At 48.3% G+C, this 25941-nt stretch overlaps 1 protein-coding gene across 1 annotated transcript in view; it reads left to right on the forward strand.

The window, feature by feature from the left end:
* NEK11 (NIMA related kinase 11) overlaps nucleotides 1–25941 on the forward strand; it is a 203285-nt gene that overhangs the window by 128550 nt on the left and 48794 nt on the right. Inside the window, 3 exon segments of the mRNA XM_032489468.1 lie at nucleotides 1084–1181; nucleotides 1183–1245; nucleotides 16418–16478. Of these exon segments, the coding sequence (XP_032345359.1) occupies nucleotides 1084–1181; nucleotides 1183–1245; nucleotides 16418–16478 (222 nt within the window).

The following is a 25941-nucleotide window of genomic DNA, read 5'->3' on the forward strand; positions in this document are numbered from 1 at the left end:
TTAGAGCTCAGCAAGTTCAAAGCCCTCACCTGAGTTTCTCATCGAACAAGTGGCAGAGCTAGATTCAGACTTCCCTTCTCTGACCCCAAATTCCGTATTTTCCCCACTAGACATAAAGTAGCAACAATGGGATGAACAACAGTGCTCTGTGTTATAATTTAGAAGAATAATTTTGTTTATAAGTCAGAGTATGGTGCAAAGCCTAAAATGTCCACGGTTTTAAGGAGGTGGGCGTCATTATGTAATTTCCTCCCCTCCTCCAGAAGCTTTCTCTGCTCCGAGGCCCCCGTCTGCAAACTGGAAGGGATATCACTGTGCTTTTTTGTGATCCATCCTTGGCCTTTGTTGGTTGAAGACAATTACAAGCACCAGTTATATTTTTCGTTACTAATAATATTGCATCAGGTAACTTAGGTAGCCACTTCTTGGCATCAGCTTAACTTGGTGGCCTTTTCCTTTTGTTTGTTTGTTTCTTTAAATAAATGCTGTGTATTGATGTGAGTAAAGAGGGCCCCAGAGTGAACTACATCTCCAAAGCCTCCGTAGCCTGTTAGAGAATGACAGCGTTTTCCTCAGTTTGCCAAAATGCTGTTACTATGTATTTGCCTGTTCTCCCCAGTAATATTTTCTTTAAAAAAAAAAAAAAAAAAAAACCCGGGAATAGTGCTGACATAACTGTGTCTGCAAAAACTTCATGTGGGTATGAAAGAGGGTCCTGCAGCCAAGGCATCCTACCCTGCTTGTGCTCCCAAACCCCCTCATTTGTAATGAGGATTCATGCCTTTGAGTGTAAAGACTTTGAAAGAAGACATTTCTTCTTGTTTAATGGTTTAATTCTTCCACTTTCAAAATGTGGTTTCAAATAGAGTCATCCCCCCTTTCCTCCACTGGTTTACTGAGTTTGCTGAGTCTTTATTCCATTCAACTAGATGCGTTCAGAAACCAGAGATCCAGCTCCACACTCCATGAGACCTTTGTCAGTGCAAACAAGACACACATCTCTGGGAGAACATGGAGGACTTCTAGACTCATGATAGTTTTCATGACTGGTGGGACCTGGTTCTTGTTTATTCTTTATTTCAGAGATCCCAGAAGACCCACTTGTGGCCGAAGAGTATTACGCTGATGCCTTTGACTCCTGTTCTGAAGAAAGTGAGGAAGAGGAAGAAAATACAGTGTTCTCGGCAGGGGGAGGAAGAGGTCAAGGATGAGGAACCCCAGCCTGCGTACAGGACAAACCAACAGGTACGTGCCACTCCCGGCAGAAGTGGTGGTGCTGTCTGAGGTGTGGATCAGCCTGTGCCTTCCCAGAGGGTCAGGGAAGTCTTAGAACCCAGGTAGGGCATGGGGAAAAGGGTTGTTATCCAGGCTCCACATGATGAGTCTGGATTTCCAAGGCCCAGGGGCAGGCAGGGTCCTCTGGAATTCTGAGATTCTGGTCTGGACCATGTTGATGAACGAAGGGCTGGAGCACCCAGTACTTATTAGGTAAGAGGATGACACATATTACACTGTCTGCACACTGAGGAGCACCCCACGTACAGCTGCCAAATAATCATTGCAAATGTCTCTTTAGAAGAGAAGAGGAGATTTTTAAAATATTCTTTCTGCCTGGTAATCAGATATGTGAGTCATGTCCCAATGCACAAATTAACATGGGGGGTGAGGCCCAAAGATCCTGGGCTTAGGAGACAGTCTTTCTGGCTCCTCCAAGCCTCTGAGGCCCCCCCTTACATACAGTGCTGCAGCCGTGGATTCTGTAATCCTGGACCACAGGCTGAGAAGAAGCCCTGCACGTGATTTCGCTGTTGGGCATCTGCAGAAGAGGGAACAGCAAGAGTTATGTGAGGATGAAGCAGATGGCTTTGGACAACTTATGTTCAGGTATCTGATTTCCTTCTTAGGCCATAACCTGATCATCTTCCCAGTCCTAAACTTCCGTAAGGCACAGTAGCATTTTACTAACTGGGAACCATTATGCTTGTAAGATAAAAGTCAATCAAGGGGTGCTTATGTCAATGGAGGCTTAATTCAGGAGGATTCACTGAAGGTTGTACACAATCCACTCAGTCATCTTTAATGAAGACTAAGTAGTGCATCATAATATTCAGTGAATAAAACAGATAAGAAATGTTCTCAAATTCTCCATAAGAAAAGGAGAGAGAGGCAGGGAGAAAGGAATAGCTGGGTGTGGATATGGGGCTGAGCAGAAAGGGATGAAAGAAAGAGAAAGCATGAGAGAGAGAAACCAAGAGAGAAGCACATGAAGAGGGCAACAAACAAATATTGAGACAAATGCAGAGTCAAGGCAGGGGTGACTGAGCATGCCAAAATAAAGCCCTTTCCTTACACCATTTCCTCGTTTCTCCAGTGGGCTCTGGTGAACGGCAACACCTCCCACCACACACTGAAAATACCACTTCCATTTGCTTCTGTGCTGCTGTCCTAGCCAACTGAGACAAATATTACTGCAATATTACAGAGCCTTCATTCTCTGCCTACGGTTGCAAAACACACAATATACAAAATGCATACTCCACTTTTGTCCAAAACATGGACATTACTTTAAAATTTTTTAAATAAAATAAACCTGACTTCAGAAAACCAAATGAGTAAAATATATGGCAAACACCTCCCAGGTCTTAAAATAGAACTTTGCTGGCCACTCCAGAAGTTCTGTCTTTGTGGTACTTGTTAAAACATAGGTTTGTATGCAACTGACAGGGGCTTAATTTCTGGATATATCAATAGCTCATACAGCTCAGTAACAAAAAACCAAATAGCCCAAAAATGGGCAGAAGACCTAAACAAGCATTTCTCCAATAAAGATATACAGATGGCAAATTGGCACATGAAAAAATGCTTGCTATCACTAATTATCAGAGAAATGCAAATCAAAACTACAATGAGGTATCACCTCACACCAGTCAGAATGGCCATCATTCAGAAGTCCACAAATGACAAATGCTGGAGAGGGTGTGGAGAAAAGGGAACCCTCCTACACTGCTGGTGGGAATGTAGTTTGGTGCAGCCATTGTGGAAAACAGTACGGAGATTCCTTGAAAAACTAACAATAGGCTTACTATATGATCCAGCAATCCCACTACTGGGCATATATCTGGAGGGAACTCTAATTCAAAGAGATTCATGCACCCCAATGTTCATAGCAACACTACTAACAACAGCCAAGACATGGAAACAACCTAAATGTCCATCAGCAGATGACTAGATAAAGAAGTTGTGGTATATTTATACAGTGAAATACTACTCAGCCATAAAAAAGAATGAAATAATGCCATTTGCAGCAACATGGATAGACCTGGAGATCATCACTCTAAGTGAAGTAAGCCAGAAAGAGAAAGACAAATACCATATGATATCACCCATATGTGGAATCTTTAAAAAAAAAAAAAAGACACAAATGAACTTATGCACAAAACAGAAAAAGAACCACAGACATAGAACACAAACTTATGGTTACCAGGCCGGGAAGGGGGTAGGAAGGGATAAATTGGGAGTTGGGATTTGCAGATACTAACTACTATATATAAAATAGATAACAAGAGCCTACTGTATAGCACAGGGAACTATATCCAATATCTTATAGTAACCTATAATGAAAAAGAATATGAAAAGTTATATGCATATATATATAAATGAATCATTGTGCTGTACACCAGAAGTTAACACAACATTGTAAGTCAACTATACTTCAATTTAAAAAAGAACTTTCACAAATATCAACAAAAAGACAACCTAGTTTTTCAAATGGAGAGGGACTTGAACAGCCCCCTCTCCAGACAAGACATACAAATGGTCAACAAGCACATAGGAAGATGTGTACCAAGAAGAAAGAAACCCACAAGATGGAATTTCGTCAGAGGAAAGCACAGCCACCCACGGAAAGAGCTGTCAATGGCCAAAGCAGGACTGAACTGAGCAACCAAAGCCTGTACTGATGGATTATAACCAAAGCTTAAAGTCACTGTCCAGGTGGGGTGTCCACACTGGTAAAAATCAGTGATTACATAATACAGAGGAATGAGTAAGTGACCTAGAAAACAGGACAACAGAAAGCACCCAATCAGAACAGCTGAGAGAAAAACAAATAAAAAACAATGAAAACAATATAAGGGACCTAAGGGATAATATAAAGCATGCCAATCTATGCATAATAGGGGTTCCAGAAGGGGAAGAAAGAGCAAAGATGATTGAAAAAGTATTGGAAGAAATCATGACTGAAAACTTCCCAAAACTAAAGGAATCAGATATCGAAGTACAGGAGGCTCAGAGGGTCCCAAAAAGGAAGAACCCAAACAGACCCACACTAAGACATATCACAATCAAGATGACCAGAGTCAAGGATAAAGAAATAATCCTAAAGGCAGCAAGAGAAAAACAAAGAGTGAGTTACAAGGGGACCCCCCATAAGGCTCTCAGCTGATTTCTCTACACAAGCACTACAGGCCAGAAGGGAGTAGCAAGATATATTCAAAGTCCTGAATGAAAAAAAGATGCAGCCTAGGATACTCTATCCAGCAAGGCTATCCTTTAGAATAGGATGAGAGATAAAGAACTTCACAGACAAGCAAAAACTAAAAGAGTTTAGCCACACTAAACCCATGCTAAAAGAAATATTGACAGGTCTACTCTAAATAGAAAAGAAGCAGGATGCTACAAAAATGATAAACTCATAACTGGAAAGGAGATAACTGCCATGAATTACGAAAAGAATAAACACAAAATTGTAAAAGAAGACATCTAAATCATTAAGAGTGGGAGAGGGAAGCAAGGAAAACCACTGTGGAAAACAGTATGGAGATTCCTCAAAAGACTAGGAATAGACTTACCATATGACCCAGCAATCCCACTCCTGGGCATATATCCAGAAGGAACCCTACTTCAGGATGACACCTGCACCCCAATGTTCATAGCAGCACTATTTACAATAGCCAAGACATGGAAACAGCCTAGATGTCCATCAACAGATGACTGAATAAAGAAGAAGTGGTATATTTATACGATGGAATACTATTCAGCCACAAAAACTGACAACGTAACGCCATTTGCAGCAACATGTATGTTCCTGGAGAATGTCATTCCAAGTGAAGTAAGCCAGAAAGAGAAAGAAAAATACCATATGAGATTGTTTATATGAGAAATCTGAAAGCAAAACAAAACAAAACAAAACAAAACATAAATACAAAACAGAAACAGACTCACAGACATAGAATACAAACTTGTGGTTGCCAAGGGGGCGGGGGGTGGGAAGGGACAGACTGAGATTTTAAAATGCAGAATAGATAAACAAGATTATACTGTATAGCACAGGGAAATATATACAAGATCTTGTGGTAGCTCATAGAGGAAAAAAAATGTGACAATGAATATATGTATGTTCATGTATGACTGAAAAATTGTGCTCTACACTAGAATTTGACACAACATTGTAAAATAACTATTACTCAATAAAAAAATGTAAAATAAAAAAATATTTGATAAAGGAAAAACTCTAACAGTATCAATTTCTCCCTAGTAGGCAGCCATTCTCTGGAATATATTGGCGTCACAACTCAGTTGATCCTTAATTTTAGATAATCTCATAAATTATTTTTTGTGATTTTTCTACTATATTACCCATCCCCAGCAGTGTATTTCAAAGGATCTTACTTTGATGAAAAGAAAAAAAAGATTTGTAAGGCATAAGTTAGTACTTCTGTCAAGTTTTTTGAGTTATATATCATCTTGAAGATCTTAAAAATCTATACCCTCTAAATGTTCCATGACCATGTTTATCTTGCCTGGGCTCTGTCTGACTGAAGATACTTTGCTGAATAGCCAAGCTATAAACCACATTTCATTAAATTTAAGATACTAAAAAAAAAAAAATCAGTGATTACACAGTGTGAAAAAAAAACAGCAACAAAGTTTAAAAGGTTCACCAGAGAGCAAGAGGAAATAGGGATGTGAGCCAAGTAGTGATTTTCCTCCGAGCTGGTAAATGTGACTGGGACCTATGGACGTTTCAGGTTCTCTCTCTAGGCCTACTCCATGTTTTTTGTGTGGTTTATTTTTCCTTCCTGGTTTACTTTTCCCCCCTTTGAATTGTGTTAAATTTAGAGTTTCTTTAGGATTAAAATAAACCACATGAAAGTTCTCGGTGTGGGGAAGGAAAAAAAAAAAAGAACATAGGGTTGGAAATCAAGCCACCTGCATGAGTCTAGCCCTTGTCCCTGGCAGGCTGTGGGACCTTGTGCAAGCTACTAAATCCCACTGTGCTTCAGTTTTCTAAACTGTAAAATAGGAGGATAATGGTTCCTACCTCACAGAATACTTTTGGGGATTGAATGAAGTAATCAATATAAAGTCCTGAGAATAGTGCCCAGTATTTAATAAAGTAATTAGTAATGAGATATTAGCTGTTATTATGGTAAAGCTATATAGCCATCCTTTGGCCTTCTTATAATACTTTCAAAACCCTTCGGTGCTGAAGTGAGATTTTACCACTGCAGCATAAGGAACATCCCTTCTTACTCACTAGGGCAACTATGAACATTGGCAGCAGTTTTGCTCTCCGGACTGTGCCTTGCAGCCTGTGATGTGATGGATCGTGATTGATTTTGAGTCACTGTGAGGGCAAGGTGCTGAGGCCTCTCACATACGTGTTGGTGTTTTGTCTCACAAAACCCTGTTGAGCGGTTATCCCCATCACTGTTTTCCAGATGAGGAAGCCGAGTTTCCGAGAGAGAAGTAGCCTGCCCACAGCCGTGCACTGGGGAAGGGCCAGAACCCTGCCTCAGGCCCAGTCGCTCACATTTCCAAGCCCAGTTTCTTCGAGTGCGGAAGGTGCCTCCCCCCAGAAGGGACCTAGCGTAACAGAGTCAGGAGGGGAGTGTCGAGACAGGTAGTTCCAGCCCCCTTTGTCTTCCTAGTAAATCGATACAATCTCCCCCTCCCCAAAGGTGGAGGTGTGGGGTTGTGATGGGTGCTTCCCCTTCTCTTTGTAGACTATTTTGTTAGCACGGCACAGATTACAGTTACAGAGCCCGTGTGGAGGCCCAGCCCCTGCTGGCTTTGTGAACTGGGTGACAGCTGCACTCACCTCTGGGCTTCACCTCTTCTCCCCTGCCCCCAGTCCTGCCCTTGACCTGAGCGCCCAAGGCCTACTTAGCGACCGTCATACCCACGGCTGTTCCGTGGGTCATCGGGGCAGAGCTGATTCCCTCTTCCTTCGGGTGGTGCAAAAGTCACATGGTTTCTATTTCAATGGAAGGAGAGCTTACAAACAAACCCAGCCGTGGGCTTCCCTGGCATTGATTGCGGAGTCCCGCCTGTGACGGTCTTGCCAGCAGCAGCCTCTCCTCTCCACCGCCCTTCTGTGAATCACCTGCTTGTTTCTCCGCTTCGATAGGCAGAGTGTGCCTGCCCCTTTGTCTCCAGCCCTTGTCACACTGCTGATCGCTCCTCTATGAGGGCTGTGGTCACTGAATTGGAACCAGCCTCTCAGGTCTCAGGAGAATGGGCTTCATAGCTGTCATCACAACAGGGTTCTCAACAGTATCTGGGGCCCTGTCACTGAAAAGCGTTCGTGTACTCTGGTGGACACGTTTTAGGGTCGTGGACTGCAGGTGTTTTTGTAGACCCTTATCTGTCCCTTGCTGCCTTGACCATCATTTCCCTCTCCCCGACTAATCAGTGTCTGTGGGCACCAGTGTCGCACATACGAGGCATGTACCATTAAGACAGGACACCTCAGGAGAGGCTCTGCCGTGTGGTGAATGCGTCTTTCATTGACACTTGTTTAGAGAAGGCTCATAGGTCTGTGGGGTTTGTCCTTGTTAAGATGAAGAGCTGTAGAGAACCTGTTTCCCCAGCAAATTCTGAAGTTTTCAATATATTTTCACCAAATCCTCCAATGATTATGAAATTTTCTCTGCACAGGAAAGTATTAGAAAAAAGCAATAATGATCTTGGAATGGTGCCACAGGGGCAGAGAAATAATTTCAGGGGAGGCCAGGCCTAAGACTACCCTGAGGACTCTTGAATCAGATTCTCTTGGGAATAGGTGCCTCTGGCAGTGTCTTCTGTTAGTGGAGCCATTCATTTAATCAAATCATAATTATTATAACAATAGCAGATAACATTTCCACACCTTTGTTCTGTGCCCAGTATTTTCTAAGCTGTGTCAGTTTAGGTCCTCTGGGAAGCAGATGACAAGATGGAATCAGGAATGAAAGAGAAATGCCTATGACATAGGCAGGGAGAGCCTCCAACTGTTGCCAAAACTCAGTGTCCATGCCCTGACTACCAAATTGAGACTCAAGGATAGAGTTTTGGATGAAGTAGAAAAGGCAGCTGTATTTCTTTGCCAGGCAAAGGAGGTCACAGTGGGGTACTGCCTCCAAGACTGTGAGCCTGCTGGGGAGAGAAGGCCGGGGGCTTTATAGTAAAAGGTCAGGGGTTCAGGGGTGGAGCTGGCTGACATAGAGATCGCATACAGGGTGACAGATTGTTGCAGTTGTTTCTGTAGGGGCAGCAGCCCCCTTCCTTCTGCTGGGTATGAAGTTCACCTCTCGCTTTGGAACTCATTCTAATATTCTTGTGCCTGGAATAAATGTGTTTAGGAAGGGGATCTGTGGAAAAGTGCTCTAGAAAAACTTGCACAGTTTAAAGTCAGGTTGGTAAATGCTTCTAACTGTTTAGGCACAATGAGGCCTAGGACCTCTTGCTGCAGTGGGACCTGCACCTCAAACAACAGAATACAAAGAAACAAGGGACTAAAAATAACTGCCTGCGTGTATATTTGGGGTGAGTTATGAACAACAAGATATAGAAAACAGAAGCCCAACTGCCATTTCTAAGGTGCTGGGGGCAAAGGCAGGGCACTGGGCATGATCCCCGCACACAGCACCATGTGGGGGTTGGGTGGACCCCCCGAACTCCCTCCCCTCCAGCCCAACCCTGATCACCAAGAGCAGGAGAAAAGCCATTTAAACTATTATACAGTTAAGCAGTTAGAAATACCGTATGGTCACGGATGACAGTAGGGTCTTCCGGGGTTACACAGTTGTGATGCTGGCCTGCATCTTTGAGGGGATGGGTGGGAGGGAAGAAAGGAGGGTTAGGTGAGGGAATCAGCCTGCAGGGCTTTGTGGGAAAGCCTTGGCTGCACCAGGGGGAGCCCCGGGCAAAGACTGCCCATTAGAGGAGCCCCAGTGGGGTGGAGATGGCCTGGTTCTGGTACACCCACCATGTTTGCAGCATGGGGAGCTGCCCAGGAGGGGCGTGGCCTTGGCGTGACGCTGCAGTGACTCGGAAGGGGCTGCGAGGGGGGCAACCAGCTCCCTGTACAACCTGCAGCAGCCCCGTGGGTGGGGGGACTGTCACATCAAGGTCAGGCCTCCCAGCCACTCACACCGGGCTTGTGGAAGGACTGATACATCACGCTGAGCACAGCTACACTTCACCGAGGTGGGCGGCTGTCCAGCCCAGGACGCGGGTGGCTGCCCAGCCTGGGACGCGGGCTGGGATGTGGTTGGGGGAATGATTCACCTGCAGGGCTGCTGCTGCTGAAAACTGATGGCTCAAGGCAGAAAGCGTTTCTGCCCACGCACAGAGTCAAATTAATTAGGTCTGATGATGCAACATAGGTAAATCAGTCCTGCTATTTGGACTCAGGAGTTCTGGCACCTTCTAAAAATTTTTTTAAAAACTGGGAGGAGGAGAGAAATGTGTACCCATAACAGATGTGGGAGGCAGGCTCTTTTTAATTTTAGTCTTCATAACGCAGCACTTTTCCTAGAACTGGTGCAGGCCTTGCCTTGTACACAGCTCAGGAATTCTGTTCAGTAGAACAGGTCTCACCAGAGGACCGGATAATGCGGTGGCCCCTCTGCTGTCCCCTTGGACAACTGAGTACAGTGCGTTTTTCCGGTCATCGCAGAGAAGGGGGGTTATAACTGCTGTGCAGAAGACTGTAAGGCAGTGGCTACAAATGGACTCAGACTGTCCAGCCCGGCTGCGGACAAGCTGTGTGAACTTGGAGAAGTTGCTGCACCTCACTGAGCCCCAGGCTCCTCCTGTGCAGTTAGGATATAACAGTGTCATCTTTCAAGGGCCCTGAGTTTTAAAGTCCATGCTTCATACAGTAGTCACTTACAGACAAAACGAGCTGCTGCTTTTCTGAGCATCAAATGAAACGTTTCGCTTGCTTGGGAAGTGGGCTGTATGGGAAACACGTAATTTTGAACCTTATCAGTTTGGGGCAATCAGGCAAAGCACCAAGAGGCTCACAATCTAAGAGGCACACACAGGAGCTGAGGTGCAGCTCTCAGTCCGGGGCGTTCGCTTTTTGACTCAGCTGTGGGACAGAACTGCCTGGGACCCCTGACTCCACCCCCTTCCTTCCCCCACCCTCACCTTCTCCCTTGTTTGAATTCCAGCCAGTTAAAGTCTAGTTTGACTGACTTCAACCGGGATACACACCACCACATACACTTGCATCGAAGGGTCCTTGCAAGCATTAAGTGAAGCAGTGGGTCTGCGGCAGCCACGGGGCTGCAGGAAGGTTGTGCAGGGAGCTGGTTGCCCCCCTCTTGGCCCCTTCTGAGTCACTGCAGCATCAGGCCAAGGCCACGCCCCTCCTGAGTCAGCCCCTACTCCACATCCTTTCACTCCAGTCCTACATCCAGTCTGTAAGCAAAGCCTACTGGCTTGACCTTTGAAGCATGTTTGGAGTAAGATCACCACTTAGCACTTCTCCTACTGCCAGAGCCACTGTCACCTCCCCAGTGGATTACTGCAGTCATTTCTCACTGGCCTCCAGTGCCTTTCCCCAGCCCAGCTCACCCAGAATAAAAGGCCCCCTACCACCAATGGACACGCCCCTCCCTCCTCCACAATGAGACCTGCCCTTGCCCGCCCTACTCCATCCGGCCAGCCTTCTTCCTGCTCCTGGGACACACCAGGCGTGTTCCTGCCTGTGGGAGCCTGGAATCCCCATCTCCAGACACACCAGTGACTGGCTTCTTCTGAACCTTTGAGTCTCTGCTCCTGTCACTTTACTGGGGAGGAATCTGACTCATTCATAGAAGACAGCACCTGCTGGCCCAAGCATTCTCAGTCCCCTGCCCACTTTGTTTTTCTCCGCAGTCCCGTCACCATGTGACTTGCCACTGCTCATCTGCTCCTTCATCTACGGTCTGTCTCCCCTACTAGAATGCAGCTACTAGGGCAGAGAGTCTGATTGTATTTTTTTTTTTCACTGCTGCATTCCCAGCACCTTGACTAGTGTTTCCCATAGAGCAGACGCTGAGTAGGATTTGTGGAATAAATGAATGAATGAATGGATGGATGGATGGGTGGATGGATGGCTTCAACAATCCAGTACACAAACAGATGAGAGTGAGTAGAAAAGGAAGAAACTGAGGTGATTGAGGAGGTGGGGGCCTGGGGAGACCTAGGGGGAGGGGGTCAGGGAGGGTTTCTGGAAGAGGACATTTCAGCTGTGATCTGAAGGGTGGGGAAAGGGGGCTGGGAGAGGAACTCCGCTCCTGAAAGGTGTCATCCTTGACCTGAGCGCAAACGTGGTGCCGAGCCAGGAAACATCTTCAGAAAGGTGTGGAGTTCATTTCCGTTTCCTCCGCTTTTCTCACGGGGTGAGTGTGTATCTGTTGAGGGCATTTATGTTCATTACATGCCTATTTCTGGGACACTAGGAGTGAGCTGGGTGCTGGGTTAAGTTGTAATGCAGTAAAACAAGCTCTTTAGCTCCGTTCCCGAATTGTTACCTAATGCAGAACCTGATCTTTGTTATAAGTGGTCTCTTCGTCAAAACAGACAGAATTTCATTTAAATGTTAAAAGGTACAGTTGGCATCTTGTTGTATGCTATGGCTCATAACCCATTAGTATCACTTATTTTGATCCTCACAGTACCCTAGATTTGATCAGCAGAGGAAATGTGGACATAGAGACAGAGACGTTTGTGCATCAGCGGGTCCCAGCCAGGGGAGGCTTGGCCCCTCATGGACCTTTGACAGTGTCTGGTGACACGTCTGGCTTTCAGATTTCAGGGTCAAAGGAAGGGGTGATGGGTGGTCTGCTGGCATCCAGGGGGCTGAGGCCAGAGATGCTGCTCAGCAGTCTTCCCACACCCGGCCCAGACGTCAGCAGTGCCGGGGCTGAGAGACTCAGGTGTATGTGGGGGTGGATGGGGGAGGTCATAAACTTGACATCAGGGCGAAAGGCATATGGGAACTTTCATACTATTTTTGCAACTCTACTGTAAGTCTGAAATTATTTCAGAATCTTACAAGGTTTTCAATGGGCCTAGTTGGCAGTTTTACTTTTGCTGCCCTGATCTGCAGCCTGGAGGTAGAAGGTGACTCGTCCCCTGTTGGGGGTGAAGGCTCAGCTCAGTCACTGCCTGTGACCTCTGGGGTCACAGGTCTTCAGGGGCAGGCAGGGACGTTGGCAAAGGACCCAAGTGCCCACCAGGATGACGACTGGGGTTGCTTGCTTCTGTGAGAGAGTGCACCCACACCCCCTCCCACCCCGTGCCGAGGCCACATGTAGACAGGAGTCTCCGATCTGCTGGACCTGCTCTTCCAGCCGGGGCTGGGAGCTGATGATGAAGTGCCCGCCCCGCCCCCTCCGTAGCTGCATCTTGTTTCTGGATTGCTTATATTTTATACACATCTCCCAAGGAACTGCTCTTAGGTCTCCTCGAGGTTACACCCCAGTTCCTCCAACAGCATGGTGAGCTGCTCTGGGCCGGGCTCCCTGACTTCTCTCCATCTCTGTGATGCAGAGGCTCTGGAGATGCGCTGCCTGCAGCTCCTCTTCCTAGCTGCGTGAACTTGGTTGTATTAGGGAACCTGTTTGTGCCTCAGTTTTGTCAGCTGTTAAATGGGGAGAAAAATCGCATCCCTGGCAGAGTTTAAGTGAATTAATACACGTGAGCTGGCACAACAGGGGCATGAATTAAGACCTTAATCAAAGTTAGTATTCATTCAGTCATTCTAGAGCATTAGAGTTATTCCTGCCCCAACCCCCCCACCCCCACCCCAACACACCCCTGGACAGAGCTCCTAACGTCTGTGTTAGGAAGATGTGATCGATGTGTCCCAGCCGTCCAGGCGCCTTCTGCAGCCCTGTCTCTGGCTCTTGCTGTTTCTGTTGCATTGACTCAACTCAGATGGTTATGGAGACTCTCCCTGCCGTGGGGCGGTGCAGTGGGTAAACCTCTCAGTCTTTCATGTCTGTCATCTTCCCGCCCTAGCATGCCTGTTGGGGGACACATAGAGGGCCAGTACTGCAGGTGGTAAAAGAATCTACCAAAGGCAAAGGATGAAATAGGAAAGGAGTTTATTAGGTTCACCGCTACAGGCAACAGTGGGCCACACAGACGAGAGGGGCCTGCGTGAGCCGCGAGGGTGAGTGTGCAGGGCCTGTTACTGGGGAAGGGCTGTGAGCACAAAGGGGCAGGGGACAGATTTCTGACTGGCTGTAAACGGGCTGGGGGGCTTTGGTTCATGGGAGGAGAGCGGATTTACGACTTCAGTAAGATGGAGACGTGGGCTGACACAAGCAGGGTGGTGGAATTTATGATCCCAATTAGGAGCAGATGTGGGCACCATGAGACTAGCCATTTCCCAGGGCTGTTAATTCTGCTGAGGCAAACGCCCGTCAGGAGTTTATCTCCCAAAGAGGAGCAGGCGGACGCCTAAGGGCTGGAAGTTTGGGGCCTGCAGGGCCTCAGCAGGCACCAGTTGGCACCGCTGTTGCACCCTTTCACTAGGTACTTCCGCTGAGCCAGACCCTGTCGTCAAGGCTTTTTATTATTCCATTTGCTTCTCATAAGAGCCCCATGTGAGGTGGAGACCATTACCCTCATCACATTACAATGAGGAAAACTGCAGCTGGGAGATGTTAACCGCTCGACCGGGCTGCAGAGTTAAGAAGTCACCTGCTTTTTCCTCCAGTCTCCCAGGAGCGATGCACTTTGATTTGGGGAGAACCCAGAGTTCATGCCATCCTTCTGTTTTCCCTCCTTGCAAATCACAGAAGCTGGAGGAGACACGCACAGATAAGATTTAGTGTTTGTCGCCTGCCAGTGTCTGTGCTGGGTGCCAGGATGTAAAAGCAGATATGTGGTCAGTGACCTTGGTTTGTTTAGTGTCTCAGTTACCTTTTGCTGTGTAACAAAACACCCCCAAGTTAGTGGATTAAAACCATGATGTATTTATTGTTCCTCCTGATTCTGTGAGTTGCCGGGGCTGAGGGGACAGTTCTGCTCCATGTAATACTGCATGAAGTCACTCCTTTGGCTGTGTTTAGCCAAGAGCTTGGCTTGGCCTCGCTCCCGTGTCTGCCAGTGCTGCTGGCTAGGGGCCAGGGGCCCTGGTTTTCCTCCCGTGGCCTCTCCTGCTCCAGGGACAACCCCAACGGACCTCTCCAGCAGAACGGCCTGGGCTTCTTATGTAGTTGCTGGCTTCCAAGAGTGAAAATGGAAGCTACACGACCTCTCAGGCCCAGCTGGAGAAGGCACACAGTGCTGCTCCTGGGCACCCCGCGGCCACAGCAAGCTGCAGGTGCCTCGGGTCGGGGAAGACCTCTGCATCATGGTGGAGGGATGGCCCCGGAGCACGAGGGCAGGAGTGATTGTCATAGCCACTTTGAAAGCAGTTAACCACACTCCCTGTTCATCTGGCTCTTTGGCCAGGAGAATAGGGTTTTAGAGTTGGAAGTCTCCTTAACCATCATCTGATTCACAGACGCAGAAACTAAGACCTGGGAAGAAGCCAAGCCACATGGCCCGGACAAGCACAGTCAGCGGAGGGTCTGGGCTGGGATCCAGGCTGGCCTGGCTGGTGTCGCCCCTGCATCACGGTTGTGAGCCCTGCCTTCCTTCCTGCAGAGAGTATCTGTGCGCGTTCCTCTCTGACTCAAGGCTCCCCCTTTGCTAAGCGTGGAGACCACAAGGCTGTAGGAGAAGGCAGGGCCTGCCTTTCCTCTGCTGTTTCTGTGCTTGGTACCTGCCTCCCTACCCCTGGGCTGGGCGTGGGGGTCTTCCTCTGGTGCTTTGGCCTCACGAACCAGCACTGACCAGGGATCCCCTTCTGTGCACTGGAAAATGAAATGAAAATCAAATGGGTTTTACCACATGCACAAAACCTGGCTGCCCAAACCCCACCAGGTGTTATAAAGTGGAGACCAACAGTTACGTAACATTTTAGGGGCGTTTGTTACACTGCAGTGCATGTTTCCCAAATCCATGATTACTGCAACGTGAAACGCGCTGCTTGCTGTGAAATGGGGCAGGTGAGCCACAAGGTATTACTGCCTCTCAGAGAACCCCAAGCCTGAAGATGAAAAGAGCTTCTGTTTTCCCTCCATCATTATGATGCTTTTTTGGATATTTCTAGCCTCCTGGGTAGAGGACAGATATTTATTTTGTATTAAAGATAATATTTTGTTATCAAATACAGTTCTGGGATTCTCCCCCACCCCGACCTCCACCCCCATGGGGGTGCCGACTCTTACTGAGGGTTAAAGTAAAGAAACAGAGCATTTCCTAGGGTTACGGCCCCTTGAAGACCATAGATATCCAAAGAACGGCAGAGATGCTCTCTTGGAAAAAATGTTGACTTGATTCTGACTGTACTGAATACAGATTGAATAGAGCCCTTTCTTCATTCTAAGAGTAGCTAGCATTTTAATAGATTAATTAAGGAATATTTGTGGAAAAGAATATACATGTATAACTGCTCCACTATAACACACCAGAAACTAACAAAGCATTGTAAATCAACTATACTTCAATTTAAAAAGTCATAATTAAAAAATAAAAAATAAAACGTAATCCGCCAAAAAAAAAGGTACTTTTAAAAAATTCTGTGTGTCTAGTAGGATGTAGATCACTAATTAAAAGCTGTGAAAGAAATACCTTCTTAAGTCCGGTCCCAGGGGAGGGTTAGGCTGTCTGTTCATTGGTAGACACAGAAACCTGAAAGGAAAGTATAATCTTGAAAGTATCAATTACTATTTTAATGAAAATAATGATAACATTTTTATGAGGAAAAAGCACTATTTATTATAGAAATTCATAAGCAACTTAAGCACACAAAGGGGAAGATAAAGGCCCCCCCGTAATCCCACCTTGTAGTCACACTGCTGTTCACATTTTCACGTGTGCTCTTCCCAGCAGAGACAGAGCAACAGATACATACACATGCACATGCAGACGGACGTACAGATAGAGCTGTTTTTCGTTTAAAAATGGGATCCTACTGTACAATAATTCTGCAGCTGGATTCTTTCAGGTTTCGTTCTGCCTAAGCATGGCGAGAGCGTTTTTCCATGTCATTAAATATCCTTCTACTTTCCGAGGAAGTAAACCTCTCTCGTTCCGACAGGACAGTGACACTGAAGCCCTGGTCAGGTGTCTGGAACACATCCTGGGCCACTCCTCTCTCGGTGAGTAAGTCTCTTCAGATTCCGAAATCTACCTGCCGATTCTAACGGGACAGCCAAGGAGGAGAGAGCGTGGAAGGGTCTTAGAGATGTTTTAGTCCAAACTCCTCCTTTGACAGATGATGAGGCTGAGACCAACAGAGGCTGAACATCTGGCCCGCGGGCCCAGAAACACAGAGAAGGATTGGTGGTGGTTGTTGTCACGTGACCCTCCAAAGATGGATAATTAAATTCCGCAGTCCCCTGGGGTCACATGTGCCCAGCAGGGCGCAGTGACAGGGTTTCACGGGCTTCCTGGAAGAGGACTCTCGCTAGTCCTTTGGAAACATCGCACTCATTCAAGCTGAAGGTCAGTCAGTTCCTGGAGGAGATTTGGCCTAGAAAACAAAGCTGAAATTTCTTTCGCGTTGTCGGGCTCCATAAATGGGATCGCTGTGCTTCAAAGATAAAACCCTATTTCTAAGTTTCTTTCTTGTTTCAATCTGACAAGCCCCAGGTTAGAAAGCCAAACATCTAGTATGGACGGTAATTTGCCACCTGACACGGACGGGGTAGTGGAGGACCCAGCCTGCTCTCTGCGGGCTTCACTCTCTGCGGGTTGAGCCCGGATGGAGGCCCCTCTGTTCACCACTGCCCGCTGCCTCGGAGGGGCTTCAGCTCCGCAGGGTTTGGTGTCCGCGGGGGCTCCTGGAACCAACCCCCACGGGTACCGCGGGACGACTGCATTCTTCTAGGTCCTGGGTGAAAAGGGGTGAGGTTTTTTTTTTTGTTTGATATTTGATTGTGAATTTTTATTTTAAATTTTTTAATTGTGTGTCCCAAAGCAGTCCCTTCCAAGGGCCTGGCAGGAGTAAAGATTAAGTGTTGGGGCGTGCCAGTGTTCACCACTGTTGTGTTAGCTTTATGCACAGTACATAGCCTTTTTCTGGCTTAGTCCACATCTCTGTGTGAGAAGGCACACTCATGACACAGCTCTCTGATTTTTCCTCCCCACTATCACCCTGTGATCTGTTTAACTGCACATCAGTAACACTGAGGGGTATATTTATCCCAAGTTCAAACTGGCAGGCCAGGAGGGCTGTCCTTTGGGCAAGCACTTCTCTCTCTGGACCTTAGTTAGACTAGCTCAGTGATTTTCAAACAGGGTTCCATGGGGAGCTCCGGGAGCTGGCGAGGGAGCAGGGGTGCCCTGAGCAGCACAGGGACAGAAGCCCTGTCTACACCCTCATCTCTGCCTCTCCAGAGTGTCTAACATGGTGTCTGGTGCAGAAGAGGCCCTTCACATGTATTTTTAAATATTTTAAAGAGAAATCAGATGTAGACTCTGCTCCTTTCCCAGCTTCAGACAAAATAGTTTCACTCTTACCTGTTTTAGAAATTAGACTTCTACATAAGATTGTCTCTTAAAAACGATTCCACTGCAAAAAAAAAAATTAATGCTGGATTGGATAGATGATATCTAGATTCGCTTCTAGACTGCATGATTTTATAAAAATGAGCATTAGGAACAGAGGACAAAAATACACATTCATCTCTGCCTGGAGCACCATCAAAGTGACAGGACGGGAATACAGCTGATACAAACATGCAGAAGACACAGGGAGCGGGGCGGGAGGCAGGGCGGTGAGAGCCGTGAGTGAGGCTGAGAAGCAGCAGGTGAGTGATGAGGATTTAGGGATGAGCTGGGGAAAGTGCGGAGCCTAAGATGCTGTGGGAGGGCAGAGGGTTGGGCACCGGCGGACACTGACATCAGGGGCCTTGCTTCTGAAACACCTGTTCGGGGAGGTCCTCGCAGCAGGACCCTTATTGCAGAAGAGAATATTATTACTTTGAGGGCTCCCAGTGCTTCTCTGTCATTCCTAGAAGCCATGAAGAAATCCCCTCGGGTGGTCTGGGGGACAAGATGGCTCAGGGAGACAGCGTCTGCTTTGCTCTAGCTACATTTTGGGGAGATTCACCAGCTGTCATAATGGTTACTGCTTATTAGTCATGGTGGTTGTTGATTTATGTCAGAACGTTAACAGGGTCCAAGGGACATTGTAAACCTAATTATGTCAGCGTCTAAGTCTTGTGCCTTAAACGTGAAGCCTCTGATGCAGCTGCGTACGCTCCGTTCACAGTCATCATCAGCACGTGCATCTCGGAAATCTGTTACCCTGTTGCCCACTAGATTGTCAGTTATCTTCCACAAATGTTTTCAAGAGCTTCTCCCAACCCTCAACAAGAGACGAAAGAACAGCAGATGCAAATGCCCTTTCTGGTTATTTGGACCAAGAAAGCAGTAACTCTGTAGGCCTCGGATGTGCTGGCAGTGGTTCGCCCTAGACTTCGTCTACTTTGTGACAAACGGGCAGTGATCCCCACTTCCTGTGTCCCAGGGGAGTGGAGAGGGTGGAGCGTGGAGAGACCCCAAGTTAGAAGGTGGCTTTCTGAAGTACAAGTTCAGTGCATGAGTGTCCTCTGTGCATCAAGGTCAGGTTAAAGCCTTGGCCAGTGGTTCTCACGCTCGAGGGCCCATGAGGACGCAGGTGCGCATTTCTGACAAGTCCCGAATGACGCTGCTGCTGCTGCAGGTCCAGGCCCTCCGGGACAGCCGCTCACCGCGCTCACCCACCAGCTCAGAGCTCACGCTTTACTAAAGTATAAAATTACATTCTCTTTCTTACAGTGAGAGACAACTTGCCTGTGAGCTAAAATGCACATAGCCTCTTATAGCCACTTTTCTGTCTTTTTGTGGTGATGTCAGTGTGTGGAGGGCCACCTGGCCCTGTCCTGTGCTTCCCTGGAACCAGCATTGTATTTCTGCCTCACCCTCAGCCTCTGTACTGGACATTTAGGTGGGTTCAGGAACCTCGTGAAGACTCAGACGTGGAGATCTATCTGGAACATGGTCCCAGCCACCAGTGGGGTCCTGGACAAACCAGTGCAAAGCTTTGTAACAATAGCAGAGAGCACCCCCAGGTGCTTCCTTTGCACATGGGGGACACATCACTCCAAGTGGAGGCACTTCCTTTATGAAGCCCGAGATCCCCCCCAAATTTCCCAGTCTTGAATAGATGCTGAGGGACCCTAGGAAGAATTAATAGAGGAAAGGAGAACAAAATTTAAGGGAGCAGGAAAGGCCAGAAATGAGGGCTGGGGGCCAGCTCAGAGTGTCGGCAGTGGCCATTTCCCCAGGGCAGGTGCTTCAGAACCTGAAACATCCATGGTTGACACGTGCAGCCTTTCTCTCCACTCCATTCTTCCCGACACACATTCACAAGCACATCTGGTGAGCCAGTGTCACAGCGGTAAAGAAAACAGGGTCCACTCCCGCCCAGCTCCCAGGTTAGTGCGGGAGGCAGATGATGCGGATACAGTGGGGAGGACCACGTGGCCTGGGAACATGGTCAGTGGAGGAGAAGGGCTGTGCTCTCCTGGGGCCTTGGGGCAGGACGAGCCCTTCTTCTCAGTTAAGTTCTCAGACTCTTAACACGTAGCCAGGCACACAGTAATTTCCAGCAGTCGTTGGATGAATGAAAGGAAAGATAGCAGCGCTGCCCAGTGGTCGAGGAGAGGACGGGGCAGCATGGCAGCGCACAAGTGGGCACTGCCTGGGCGTCTCCATGGGCCTGTCGGGCGGTCAGTGCTGTGGGATGTGCGGGGTGCAGGAGAGTCGGCACGTCTGGACCCACGGGCCACGGCCGCGGAGGGCCTTGGCGCTGGGCTAAAGGGTTTGACTTTATCCTGTGGCCCAGGGATACCACTGGTTTTTAAGCATGATCAGAAAAGATCTCCTTTACCAAACAATGAGGAGGGCTCTTAGGGAGAAGTGACTTGAGATGGGGAACCGGTTACAGGCTCTTGTTACAGAGGCAACAGATGGTGTAACTGTTGAGGCCCCTCGCTACCGAGAAGATGACCTCTGTTTTCCCTTACATGGGACTTAGAAAGGAAAACTCTGTCTCTGTTTCTTAGGAAATGGATTGTGAACCAGGGCAACGTAAGAAGTTTAGCACTTTATAATGTTTGGGAAATTAGCTGTACTTCTAGAGGGCCGTCATCTGCAGACCGATGCTGTATTTACAAGGCTTGCTCCATAGATCCAAGCTGGGGGTTATCATAGGAGTCATTAGAATACAAGAGATGCGGAAATATACACAAAATGTTATGATAACTCACAGAGAAAAAAATGTGACAATGAGTGTGTATATGTCCATGAATGACTGAAAAATTGTGCTGAACACTGGAATTTGACACAACATTGTAAAATGATTATAAGTCAATAAAAAATGTAAAAAAAAAAAAAGAATACAAGAGATGCTTCAGAACCTCTCTGTCCACTAGGGTCCCTTAGCGTGCTGGCACGTCTCACCTATTTGGCTTTTTGACAACTGTTTCCATTCAGTTCTCCCACTGAGCCTTGGTAATTACTGTTCAATCCCCACTAAACAATGGGACTGCTTTAGACCAGAGAGGACGTCGGGGCTTCTGAATCCCTTCGAAGCCTCCTTTGCTGAAGCGCTTCAAACCCTGAGCCGTTCAGCGCGGGGATGACTGGCAGCCACTTAACCTTGCACTGCTGTGCCTTCCACCTCGACAGAAAAGAAGTTCTCCTGATCATTGCAGCGACTTCCGCAGAGTGTTTTACCTTTGGTCACTGACACGTAGAAACCACTGTATTTGGAGGAGAGGAGGGACATTGTGGATCCAAAAGCACTGGGATCATTTTGATGTGAATGCACAAAAGCTCTTTGCCACTATCCCTTCTGTTCATGTCTTACAGAAATTTAATAAGTTCCTTAACACTTGAAAGGATGCCATAAATTCAGAATTGGTGGCAGTGCACAGAGAACCTGCTGTGTGTCTGCTACTGGCCATGAGTGTGGTGATGGGAAGGCAGTGGGGGAGAGGCTTGGTCACATACATAGATTCCTAAAACAGTATTACTGATTGTTCTTAGCAGTATACTCCTAGCAAAGAACGTTCAGTGTGTTCCCATTACCTAGAAGAAGGTTCCAGGCATGAAGTTGAGCCTGCTAAGGGAGAAACTCCACAACCACACGTTCCTCTATCACACGTCGTGATCTCATCCAGCTTGATGGACTTTGTCGAGGAAGGTGCTGGAGCACGGCGACGTGTTAGGTCTGGGTCCTGCCATTGAAGGCCTGTAACTTCAGAGCAGGACCAGGACAAGGGCCTAAATAACTGAACAGAAGGAGAAAAGGGTTCAGAGAGTGTGGGGGTCACTTTTAGCTGGGGGATAGACGTCATCAAGGGCCAGGAGAAGGCAGCATGTGACACAGTCCTTAGTACCAGGGGAGCTCTGGCGTGAGAGGCGGGGGCCCTGCAGGGGCAGGATGGGCGGAGGCACAGAGGCAGAAGCCGGGGCCGGAGCAGGCTGGCTGGTGGGGTGGTGGGCGCTTCCACTGGCATCGGTAGGACGTGACCTGTCTTGGTAGCTTCCTGTCATTATTTTTCCTAAACAAATGAAGTCTTTTCCCGATAAAGGGCGTTCACTGGGCTCTTTAATATCCTTTTTGTGTGGGGAAAAAGAAGCACACTCGATTTAATGTTCAATGGATTAAACTGAATTATTAGAAAGATATTACCACCTCCTTTTCCATCATATGTGTAGCAGATTTTTTCCAGTCTATTTTATGTCATTAATTTTGTTTATTGTTTCTTTGGGATTTTTGGAGGGGGAAATTTCTTACTTTTTTTATGCAGGCAAATGTGACAACTTTAATAGACTCTAGCTTTTCTGTTTGTTTGTTTTTTTAAGAGTGTTTTATATATAGCCTCCTTAGTTTTCTTCTAGACTTTTTGTCTTATTTTTCACACTTGAGGTGTTTACACCAGCAAAATTTATTCTTTTCCACTTAATTTAAATTCTTTTGCTCCATATTATGACTCCTGAATATTACTTGTTTATGACTCCTCCTTCGGCCTGCTGAGCTAGCTTCTGAGTCCTCGGTCAGTGCCAGAGGGTTCTCATTCCACTGCCTTTATGCAATGCTTTAATGTCTGATCAGACAGATGTCTTCAAATTTTCTTATTTTTTCAGATATTCTCCTCTTCTGACATGCATTTCCCCACATGACTTTTAGGATTCTTCATCCATCCCCAAAGGACACGCCCTTCTTCCTATTACTCAGGTCTTTATGAGAACTTAGTAACACAGCATTTATACAGGCACCTTGCAGCAACACGACAACGATCTCACACCTGGTCAGTGCAGAAACATTGTTCCACGTTTGTTCCACGTTCTGACCCCTGCAGGAGCTTGGGGCCTAAACTGTGGCTGCACTGCCCAGAGCCTGCTCCGCGATGTGCAGGCTGAGAACAGTGTTCGTCCCTCTACCCCTCGTGGTTGCTGTGGGGCCCGAGGCCAGGGGCGGCTCGGCTTGGGTGCCAGCCCATGGTCTCCGGGAAGGTTGGAGTCAGATGTCGCTAAGACCGAGGTCATCAGAGATCTGGACGGGCGCTGGAGGATGCCTTTCCCGGCGACTCGCTCTCTCACACAGCAGCAGGTTGGCAGGGGCCTCGGTTCCCCTGCACACCAGCTCCTCACGGGCTGGCAGAGCATCCCCGAGGCCACTATTGATGGGTGTGGGGGCCCCGGTGGCCCTAACCCTAACCCCTAACCCTAATGCTGATATACTTGAGGGCCTTAGTCAGTTCTGAAGCCAGCCCAGTCTGTTGTTACAGAAAAGCAGGTTTTGTTTCTAAAGCTAAGCTTCTCCATGCTGGCAGCCCAGAGTAATTAAACTCCCAGACTCTGGCTACTGTCTCTCTCAGGTAAGCACAACTGAAAATGTTAGGGCCCGGCCTCCACAGGCCGCTTACCCTCTGTGCACATTTGATGGCGGCAGTCAGCCCTAAAATAGACACACCCTCTTTTTTTTTTTTTAATTGATAGGTGCTATTCTTAGAGGAGCTTCTGGTGTACACAAAAGGAAATGAACACTTGCAAACCCCTGAACTCCTGTTGTTTTTCATCTTCCATGAAATTTGGTTGCATATTTGCTGTGTGAAATAATAACCATGTAATAAAAATAGAAAGTTTATTTATTTCCTATCTTCTGGTATTTATCATCTCCCCTATGAGTAGCAGTTTTCCTTTTCCAAGCTGACCCACTTTTCTTTTTCCAACTATTTAATTTTGATAACGGCAGTGAGTGCGTCTTCTGTACTGAGAAGCTGCCCTGTGCAGAGCAGTGGGGTGGGTACCCTGGGCACAGGGAAGGCCACGAGAACGCACCTGGGGCCTTTCCCAGCAACCACGCACCTTTATGTAGATCATTGCAGTGAAGCTTCATTATAGCCCCAAAAGTCAGGGTTTTGGTCCAGGTGAGGAAACTGAATCACGGAAGTTTTGTAACTGACGGAACATAGCAGAGTCAGAACCCACAGCCCATCCTCTGAGGCAGCTGGCGCCCTTGTCCTGCTGGACGTACCTGGAGGTGGTTCTCCTGGACCATCTTCTTCCCTATCCTCCTGCCTGCTTCCTCCCCCGCCTCCTCCTGGGCTGTGGCTGGGACACAGCCTCAGGGAGGGTGGGCAACTACTTCCTTAGGTGGAGGCTTCTGCCCTGTTCTTACGGAAACAGCTCTTCAAAAGAGCTGGGAGTGGAGTGGGGGGTGGAGCGGGGCGGGGGGGCGGGGCCGGGCAGGGCCAGGGGCAGGGGGGCAGATAGGAATTACACTGTCATTTTTACCATCACTCTTACCACATACTCAGCTTGTTAAAGGCTCTCAGACAACACCCCCCACCCCTCCCACCGGTACTCATGTGGTCAGGGCTTGGGTTCTTTGAGAAGCAGCCCTGGACAGGGAGCTGCGTGGGCAAGACACCTATTCGGGAGAGCCCTTAGTTTTGGCCCCTGTGGCCAGGAGGGAAGGGGGCAGGATGGGGCAGAGGGCCTGACGAGCCTCGCCCGACCCCGTGGGTGGTCTGGACTCCTCGGGACTGTTTGCCATGGCCACAGTGACCAGGCTTTCTCCCTCGGCCGTGATTGCTCACCAAGTGGGGGCCACACGGGAGGCAGCTATGCAGGGACCGCAGCTGGAGGCTGCCTGTGACCAGCACTCCCGGCAGCTGGGCAGCAAGTCCTGTCTGGCAGGGAGATCGGGTGGTGTGGCTCCGCCTCTGGGTGTTGGGGTAACACTGTGAAGACAGAGACCAGCCTGCTTTGTAGATTCTTAGCCAGTTTTATGGGCACCCTGAGGTCCAGAGTCATCACCGGAGAAGCTCAAGGAAGAATCCTCCCAAAGATGTGGGTCAGCTCAGCCTCAGTCAGTGGGACAGCTCTCACCCCCCTCCTGGGGTTCATGGCTGGCCTTGTAACTGGGGCCCCAAGGAGCATCCTCTGGAGGGGCGGAGACGCAACCAGCATGTGTCCTGTTCGCCCCAAACCTCTGCCTTCGGAGGAGGAGTTTTGTCTGCCTATCTCCTGCATTTTCACAGCCAGCCCGTGACGATCCTTGTGTGGACGTGGCACTTCCGTGGGGGGGTCAGAAAGAGTACTCATCCGGGAGTCAGGACGCCACAGTCCTCGTGCTGTCTGTGCCCTTCCCTTTTGGCTCGGTGATGCGGGCCACACCAGGCAGCCCCTCGTGGCCTCGGTCTCCCCACCCCCAGGCCGAGGGACTCTGGCAGAAGGGGTCTGTGGGCCAGCTTACAATGCTGATGGTTCTGCACCACCAAGAGCAGGGGCGGTAAACCACGGCTCACAGGCCAAGTCTGGCCCACTGCCAGTTTTCGTAAATACAGTTTTTACTGGAACGCAGTCCTGCTCATTCATCTACCGACTGCCGGCGGCTGTTGTCAGTTGAATTGTTGCCAGCAGAGATTCTTTGGCTTGCAAAGTGTGAAATGTTTACTAGTCGACCCTCTACAGAAAAAGTTTGCCAACCCCTGGGCAAATCTTTGATCGTGTGCCACCCTAACAGCTAGAGGGAGAGAGAAATGGGGCGCTGGAGATGTGCCTTTGCAGTGATTTGGGCAAAGAGGACGCCTGTCAGGGAGCTGATTCCCGAGTATTCTGCAGGAAATGGAGGGAAAGCGGAGGGTGCACAGCGGAGACCGCGCACCAGGGACAGTGTCCGCAGGGATTCCTGGCTCAGCAGTGTCCAGGAGCTGAGGGGACGTCTCTGCCAGAGTACCCGTCCCGCAGGGCCTGCGTCAGCACCTTCTTCCCCGCACGGCGGGCGGTTTAGCAGGGAGGGCGTTTGCCCAGCAGCTGAAAAGAGTGAAGGGAAATTTTGGGAGACGTGAGAGAAGAATCTCGCTCTGCTGCTGAAATGTCAGGCTCATGGAGCTGCCACTCCGTCAGGGCAAAGGGCCTGCTGGCCGGGACCACAGAAGCAGACCGGATCCTGGCCGTATCGCTGTGAGGAGCGTAAGGATACATGTGTAACATCTCTTCACATCCTGTTGTTTCCATCTCGTTGTCAAAACACTCCCGTGGGGAGCTAGTGAGTGT

The sequence above is a fragment of the Camelus ferus genome, chromosome 1 (genome assembly GCF_009834535.1).
Source record: "Camelus ferus isolate YT-003-E chromosome 1, BCGSAC_Cfer_1.0, whole genome shotgun sequence".
In the NCBI taxonomy this organism is placed as follows: domain Eukaryota; kingdom Metazoa; phylum Chordata; class Mammalia; order Artiodactyla; family Camelidae; genus Camelus; species Camelus ferus.